Below are 8,860 nucleotides of genomic sequence, written 5' to 3' on the forward strand. Positions count from 1 at the left end.
CGCGTTTTCATTATGGGGTATTGTGTGTAGATTGTGGAGGAAAAACATTTATTTAATCAATTTTAAAATAAGGCTAACGTAACACTATGCTGGAAAAAGTCAAAGGGTCTGAATACTTTCTGAAGGCACTGTATATTAGGCCTATCTCAGCTTGCTTTTGACTGCAAAAGTGATCTTGACTCAAAAGGTTGGTGACTACTGGTTTAGAGGGATATTTTTCAGTTTTTGCTTAAAAAAATGATTTACCTAGTGTGTTGTGGTTTCATCCAAACCATTTACAGTTAATTTAGCAGGGCATTTAAAAACATGGGCAAGAGTGGTGGAGCTGACCACTCTTTTTCCATGCTTTTGAATGYACCGCTAATGTGTACAATTCTTAAGTTTGTGACTTGTTTAAATTTTGTTCTTGTTTGTTTTCTGTTTTATTTGTCAGGTGACATGGGATGTGCTGAAGCAGATAAGCAGGTAAATATAGAAAATTCTAACTCAATGTTTTTACTTTGAGTTCACACTATAGCTTCAACTGTTGCAAACATTTGTACCAATAGTTGTTACAACAGATTTGTTTGAGAAATCTGAATGCACCGCAATGTTAAACTATTTTCTAGAGTCATGCACTCTATAATTTCTGTACATTTTCAGCCACTAATATGTGTGATGTATTTTCCAAGGATAATCACAGGAAGATAAAGGCTAGTGAAAGGGAGATCATGGAAAACAAACACTGCAAAGGTGCAGAAATAGATGTCCTCCTGAGCAGGCTGAACCTTAAAGGTAAATATCAAGACAAATTTACATTGGCTGACTTCCTGATCGTTGGGCCATCCTCACCTCAGCAACTAGAGCCCAGATCAGAGGAAGAACTTGCTCCTATTTTTCTTCAGAGGTTATTTGCAATGGACTACACAGCCAGATACATTGTGGTCAAAGAGGAGACTAGTAAGGTGGATAACTCAAATGACGGCAACGATCCTGACAACACTGATATAGAAGAGGAAAGCACATTTGATGACTTTTACAGCGAAAAGGGGAATATTTCAGATGGCATAAAGAAGCAACATATCCATCCAATGGATGTTCAAATGGCAATGTTTCACTGTTCAGACAGTTTCCTTAAGCAGTACATGGTTACTAAGTTGTCCTTGTGCCAGTATGCCTTGCCACTGCTAGTGCCCAATCCCCTCACCAAAGAGATTGAATGCCCTTTGTGGGCTTTCCGGCAGATAAAAAAAAAATGGAAGTCAACTACAGGCTCCGATATGATCACCAGCAGAAACATGCATATTTGCCAAGCAGACAACCCAATAGTGTCATTCTTTAGACTTGGTTCTGTGTCTTCATCGAAGTCTCAGTTGTTGAGTAACATGATAAATCAACGTTACAACACGTTCTTTCACAGGAACTGCCCAGGCAGCATCCTAAATGGATGGGGTCGTAGAGATTGCCTGGTATTGCCCTGCTGGCAAGGCCAATGATAATTTCACTGACTGCGTCGCATTTTGTAATCTCCATGGTGATGCTGAAGCTTTTGAAAGGCAGCGCAAGATTCTAATTGAATTGCCTCTGTCAACATTATTCTTTTACCAAGTCTCAGAAAAGGTGGAAAAAGTGAAGCAATTGTGCAGGAGCTCTTCAAGTCTCCCAAACCTCTCATATGTCTTTTCGCTGAAGATACTTTTGCTGCAACTGGGATGAAAGGGAAGGGAAACTACAAAATGGGACTGAAAGGTCGAAATCAGTCTGATGTAGTGGAGGAACTGAAAAATATTATTAGGGAGACTTTGTCTGAATCCTCTTGCACCTTCAGACTTGAGGATATGATCAAACACCCAGGAGTCAAAGTGGATGAGAACCAAGGGGATTGCCAGAAAGCGAAATATGCTGCCCTGCAGATAAAGGATCTGCTAGGAATGGACTTGTCAACAATGAAAGACAAATTTCTGCCCTATCAAGGAAGGCAGTGGCATGATTGGTGCCAAAAGAACAAAGATCTCTATCGCCTTAGAGGAAAACCTTAGAGGAAAACTTGAGATTGAGAAGAGTGACATACAAATGAAAATGACGAAAATTCGAAGCAAGCAACGAGATACTGCCGTTAGTGAACCCATGGAGTTATTCATCAGTCATTTGCGATCTATGACAGGGAAAGATCAAATATTTTTCCTGAAATGGGTAGAGATTGTAATGGATGACCTCTCATCAGGTATGCTTTCAGACATTCATCAGAAATATGATGAGAAGTGGTCTGATGTTTTGGCTTTGAAGAAGAGACATGATAAATCAGATCAACTGAAAAAAAAACAAATGGAGTTAGAAGGATTATCAGAAAAGCTGCAAGCAGCAACCTTAGGTCTTGAGCATGTGTTGAGGGAAATGGGCCAGATCTACGAAGCCCATGCATCTTGCCTCGGGGTCAGCAATTTCTCTTACCTTCCTGAGATGGCTGCAGAACTGATGATATCAGGACACCCAATGGAGCTGATGGATGGAGATGCAGCTCATGTGCCATTAACATGGATCAATGCAGTCCTTGATGAGGTCATAAAGAAACTGGGAGACCAGAGGGTCTTTGTTTTGTCAGTTTTGGGCATTCAAAGCACTGGGAAATCTACAATGCTGAATGCCATGTTTGGACTCCAATTTGCAGTAAGTGCTGGCAGGTGTACAAGAGGAGCTTTCATGCAGTTGGTGAAAGTGAGCAAGTACATGAAAGAGAATTTGGACTATGTTCTTGTCATTGACACTGAGGGACTTCGGGCTCTGGAGTTGGTAGGGAAGGCAACACTCCACCATGACAATGAGCTGGCAACATTTGTCATTGGCCTAGGAAACATGACATTAATCAACATCTTTGGAGAGAATCCTGCTGAGATGCAAGACATCATTCAGATAGCTGTTCAGGCCTTCATGAGGATGAAGCAGGTCAGCCTTACTCCAAGTTGTGTGTTTGTGCATCAGAATGTTGGGGACATAGCAGCTGGAGAGAAGAACATGGAGGGCAAGCGAAGGCTACAAGACAAACTGGACGAAATGACCCAGTTAGCTGCAAAAGAAGAAGTGTGCAATGCAGAGTGTTTCAGTGATGTCATTGCATTTGACATACAAAGAGATGTGAAATACTTTTCCCAGTTGTGGGAGGGCAGCCCACCCATGGCCCCACCAAACCCATGCTACAGTGAGAACGTCCAGGAGCTGAAGAGAATTATTTTCTCCAAAACTTCAAAATCAAATGGCATGAGGCTGTCACAGTTTAAATCCAGCATCCAGGACCTGTGGAATGCATTGCTCAATGAAAAGTTTGTTTTCAGCTTCAAAAACACACATGAAATTGCAGTGCACAGGAAGCTGGAGGTTGAGTATGAGAAATGGACCTGGGATCTCAGGAGTGCCATGTTGACCATTGAGAACACACTGCGCAATCGAATTGAAAATACAAAACTGAACCAGGTTGAAGAAAAGGACATTGTTGCTGGAATGGAAGATAAGCGCAAAGAACTATACAAGGCTATAGAAAAATACTTTGATGAAGACAAAGACCGAGAGATCCTAATACAATGGAAAGGGAAATTTGAATGCAATATCAAAGGGCTCATCGAAAACCTTGTTAAAGAAACAACGCGAAAGTTGATGGAGGTTATACAGCAGAAGGAAGCTTTGAAGAAGCTGGGTGAAAAGAGCACACTGTACGAAGACGAGCTCTTTAAAAAGAGTAAAAATCTTGCACTAGACCTGAAACACAAGATCAAGGATGAAAATGAGCTTACGACAGAATTTGATTCGGTATGGAAGAATTGGGTGTCTGAGTTGACCAAAAACACTTCACCTATCCAAGACATTGACATGTCAAGGGAAGTGCCCAAAATCCTCACTGAAATCTATGAGTTTTCCTTTGTACATGATCGGAGAGATTGTGGAGAATTCACTAATATTAGCTTGTTAGGGGATTATTCCAACTACTTGAAGATTACCAAGCTGTGGAACGTGTTCGACAAAGTAGTTAGACAGTACATTTTAACACCAGAAGATCACAAAGATGTTAGAGGTTTGGTCCAGAGAATCATCACCCAAACAGAGCACATAATTGGGAGCAAACCCATTGCAAGAATGGGCTACAGTAACACTTACATGCAAGAAATAGCACGCCATGTCAAAGAACAAGTTATGGAATTCCAATCACGTGTCAAAAAATATGTGTTCAAAAAGGAGTTCATAGTGGATCTCTCACTCTTTGTGTGTGAACGCTCAGCGACTACATTCACTCAACTCCACAGGGAATTCAGAAATGCAAATGATGCACTTGTTCACCTTCAGGGAAGGAAACCACAGTACTACAATGTTTTCAAGAACTATCTACAAGGTGCAACATCCACGGCTGTGATTGGTGACTTCATTTGTAGTAAACTGAAGCCATCAATAAAGCAAGCCATCTATGACCAGGCTGCCATTGATTTGGCTGGAGAGATGAGGGTTGGTTTACCAGCCTTCAAAGGGAACAGGTCGAACTTAGAGAAACACATTTTGAATTCACTCGCTGCGGAGGATTCATTTGACAAGTTCATTACCTACATTTACGAACCCAGACAGCACTTTGAGGGATTCATTTCAGATACTGTTGAGAAGTATATCAGCACGCAAAATAATCCCAGGGTCGTTAACATGATCAGGGAGAATATAAAACATAAGGAACAGTGTGTAATACTTGCAATGCAATCTGCAACTGAAGAAGTCAAGGAGTGCAATGGAGACATCCAAATGTGGCTAAAGCATGTGTCTAATAAGATCACTGATGAACTGGAATTCTCTGACAATTACCCCAATGGTGTTGTCAGTGAGGAAATCACTGGCTTTGATTTTCTTGAGGAAGTGGTTAAGAAAGGTCTTACAACTGTCATTGAAGAGCTAAGAGAAAGCTTAAGCAGTTCAACTCTCCTCAAAATGGAGTTGTTCCGGGAGAAGCCTGATGAGATTCTGATCAAGCATCTCTGTAATTGCTGCTGGGAAACGTGTCCCTTCTGTGGAGCGATCTGTACCAACACCATAGCGGGGCATTCTACTGATCACAGTGTCCCTTTCCATCGCACCAAAGGAGTAAACGGTTGGTATTATAGAGGCACAGAGGACATTGTTGTTGATTTTTGCACCACTTTAGTGGCAAGTGATAGGAGCTTCCACCCTAAAGCAGATTCTGAGGACACAACACTCTACAAAAACTACAAAACAGCTGGTCCAAAATATGCTGATTGGAGTATCACCCCAGACCTCTCTACACTGCCATACTGGAAGTGGTTTGTTTTCCGATTTCAAAGTGACCTGGAGAAGCACTACAACAAAAAATTCCAAGGCTATGGTAAAATTCCTAGTGACTGGCAGACGTACACACAAAAGCAAGCTATTGACAGTCTAGCGGAATACATTTAAATAATATGTTTAGTCTTTGGCTAAATTTAAGGCTCAAAGGCCACATTAAAAGCCATAAGATGAGCATGATTTTTATAACATTGCTGCGAACTGAACCCATTCAATCAGCATAACGAGAACACCATTTGATTTTGTTAGAGAAATATAATATAAATAGCAGAGGTAACAGAGAAGTCAAAGACATTCAAAATTTAACAAACAACTATGTCGGACATCAAAAGCTGACACCCTGTAACCCAGTCCTCACAATKAACAAATAATTGATACAATTTCACATGCACCCCAATCCAGTAAAACAGGACTGAAGAGGCTGAGGAACCACTGAGCAAAGGCTTTCATTCTCTTATAGAAACAGTTCCTTAAACTGTGCACTCCTGTGCGCGCACCTCTGAATACATCTGAAATAGGCCTAACTGAGTTCCTTTCACTTTTGGTTAAGTGCCAAATCCATGCAGTTGAACTCTCCAGGGTTTATAATTGTATTTATTTTATTTGTTCGTCCAATATCCAACCACACAAAAATCAATAATGGAAATTAAATGGATCTTTGATTGGAGAAATTAAATGGGAGCTCAAACTCGCTAAAATGGACCACAAGTCTCTGCCCTATCCTTGTCCTCTTACCGGGACACCTGCTCCAAGTATCACCTCCTACCTTAACCAGTGCATTACTAAATAGGCAACCTGCTGTAACATTTAGCTATTTTATGTTTGTTCCTTATCTCATAAAATGTATATTGTTAGTCATAGGTGACATGTGTGCCATTTGTGTACTGTTTCCTGTGTGTTGGATATCCAGTTGTATGAAGGCAAAATGATGCTTGCGTGGCTCTGCATAATGTCCCGTTGTGCTAGAGTACCTGCCTGTACAACAATAAACTGTAGATAAGTGCCAGTTTAACTACGTGGTTCAGTAAGTATTTCTTGCCATACATGGGATGCTAGCTGTAGCTCAAGCTAGCCTACAATCAAGCTAATAGCTCAGCCAAACTCTACAGCACAACCACGACAATCTAGAACTGAACAATTATGTCATATGTGCAGTTACTCTCTATTCAAATGTTGTTTCGCATATGATTTTGACTTGAAAGAAAAGAGAGACCTGCATGCAAACTGCTATTGCCAGTACCACTGTTCTGTATTAAGCTTGCGTATCATTCATCAGAGCTTTTGTGTTTGTAATTTGCACTGTAGATGTTACTCCACCCACATCAGTGCATGTGCATTAAATGGGGTTGGAGTCAAAGAAAATTAAAATGTGTTACCAAATATATCAATGTGCATTTCATACATTATTCAAATAAAGTATATACGTTAAATGTATTAAACACGTCTGTAAAACCACAATGAGGACATCGACCTATCAAGTAAGTTTTCATAAATCATTGGCTACAGTACAGGATAAAAATGTCAGAGTAGGCTGAAGTAGTTAAGGGAATGAGAGGTTTTTCCTATATAACATAATTCACATATATAAAGAACATTTATTTTAATAAACAGACTGAGCAAACTTTTTTTTWTTTTTATATATATATATAACTATAAAACATGTACACAGGGTGGTCTATTCAGGAATCAAAATAGAGATTATTATAAAGATCAAGAGCTTGCTTGGATTTAACCAATTTCAAAGATTGTTTATATAACTGTACCTCGTTTTAAAAGACAACAAACGCGGTAGTTACAAAAATAACATTTGTGAATGAAATATTTTGCCATGATGATCAAGGTATTATACTGTACATACATTCAGCTTTCCTGTCTTCATTGAATACCAAACCTGATATTAAATGTTAAAGTGGGTATGAATGTCATTATATATGATTCAGTACTGAAATCCATCCCAAAACATGTGGGCTGACGTGAAAAAAATGTTCTGCCGTTACAAACATACAATGGTTAAAGTCAAAGTTAAATCTCAGTCTTAAGAAATCATTATATGGGTAAAGTGCATTCAATGTTTTGAGATTACATTCTTTAAGTGATAAAGGAAATGTATCTGGTTCTTATTGAACATCTAGTGAAATCATGTAACATACATTTCCTTTTCAGAAGTGAGGGAAACACTGAAGAGTAGTCTTAAGAATTTGTTAGGACATTTTTATCTAAGAATTGCATCCATCTATAACTAATGAAAACATCTGAGGTATTGCAGCAGATAAGTCAACATTACATTGACTAAAATAATAATTGCTTGTGGAATTGCCTTACCAATGTAGTATATTGGTGCAAACAAGATCATATTTTTGAATGAAATCGTTATACAATAAATTATTTCCATTATCATCCATTAAATGTTGAATGGACCAGATTCCTTTCTCTGAACGCTGTTGTGCTCAAAATATATCTTCATAAACAAAAAGGCACAGGGCGAACCCAAGTGCAAAATCTAAAGACTCAGGATTTTTTCTCTCTTTTCCTGAGATCCTCTCAGGAAAACAAGTAACATTTACAAAGACAAATGGCAGAGGGAGTATATACACTGCTCAAAAAAATTAAGGGAACACTTAAACAACACAAAGTAACTCCAAGTCAATCACACTTCTGTGAAATCAAACTGTCCACTTAGGAAGCACACTGATTGACAATAATTTCACATGCTGTTGTGCAAATGGAATAGAACAGGTGGAAATTATAGGCAATTAGCAAAACACCCCCAATAAAGGAGTGGTTCTGCAGGTGTGACCACAGACCACTTCTCAGTTCCTATGCTTCCTGGCTGATGTTTTGGTCACTTTGAATGCTGGCGTGCTTTCACTCTAGTGGTAACATGAGACGGAGTCTACAACCCACACAAGTGGCTCAGGTAGTGCAGCTCATCCAGGATGGCACACAATGGGAGCTGTGGCAAGAAGTTTGCTGTGTCTGTCAGCGTAGTGTCCAGAGCATGGAGGCGCTACCAGGAGACAGGCCAGTACATCAGGAGACGTGGAGGAGGCCGTAGGAGGGCAACAACCCAGCAGCAAGACCACTACCTCCGCCTTTGTGCAAGAAGGAGCAGAAGAGCACTGCCAGAGCCCTGCAAAATGACCTCCAGCAGGCCACAAATGTGCATGTGTCTGCTCAAACGTCAGAAACAGAGGGTGGTGTCATGACGTTGGCAGTGGGTTTATGATCATAAATACCTCTTTCTCCCTTTTTCTCTTCCCTACTGATGTGACATAAGAAAACCCCTTGGTTAACATAGAGATTTGGACATCAGAAAGTGGGGGGGGAATGAACTATATTCTGGTAATCCGACAAATGACATATGCGGTGTACTTAAGGTATATTATGTCAGTTCGGTTGCCCTCTGACACATTCTCATCAATGATAGAATGACAAACTCTACTGTGGAAAGTCTAAACGTCAGAGGTATCGGATTCACATGGAATTGTTGTTTAATTCAAATGTTTGAATATGAAATTATTGGTGAAGAGATTAAATGTAATTTTAGCTTCCA

General features: G+C 39.9%; 1 protein-coding gene across 1 annotated transcript; it reads left to right on the forward strand.

The window, feature by feature from the left end:
• Window positions 1-392: 392 nt before the first annotated feature.
• Window positions 393-6,691, forward strand: LOC112072157 (interferon-induced very large GTPase 1-like). The gene is given in 5 exon segments (XM_024139575.2): window positions 393-465; window positions 672-1,420; window positions 1,422-1,555; window positions 1,558-1,997; window positions 1,999-6,691. Coding segments are annotated over 5 exon segments (4,770 nt in total). The 5' UTR covers window positions 393-438; the 3' UTR covers window positions 5,419-6,691.
• The last annotated feature ends 2,169 nt before the right edge of the window (window positions 6,692-8,860 follow it).

This window comes from Salvelinus sp. IW2-2015, unplaced genomic scaffold, assembly GCF_002910315.2.
Source record: "Salvelinus sp. IW2-2015 unplaced genomic scaffold, ASM291031v2 Un_scaffold1845, whole genome shotgun sequence".
In the NCBI taxonomy this organism is placed as follows: Eukaryota; Metazoa; Chordata; class Actinopteri; order Salmoniformes; family Salmonidae; genus Salvelinus; species Salvelinus sp. IW2-2015.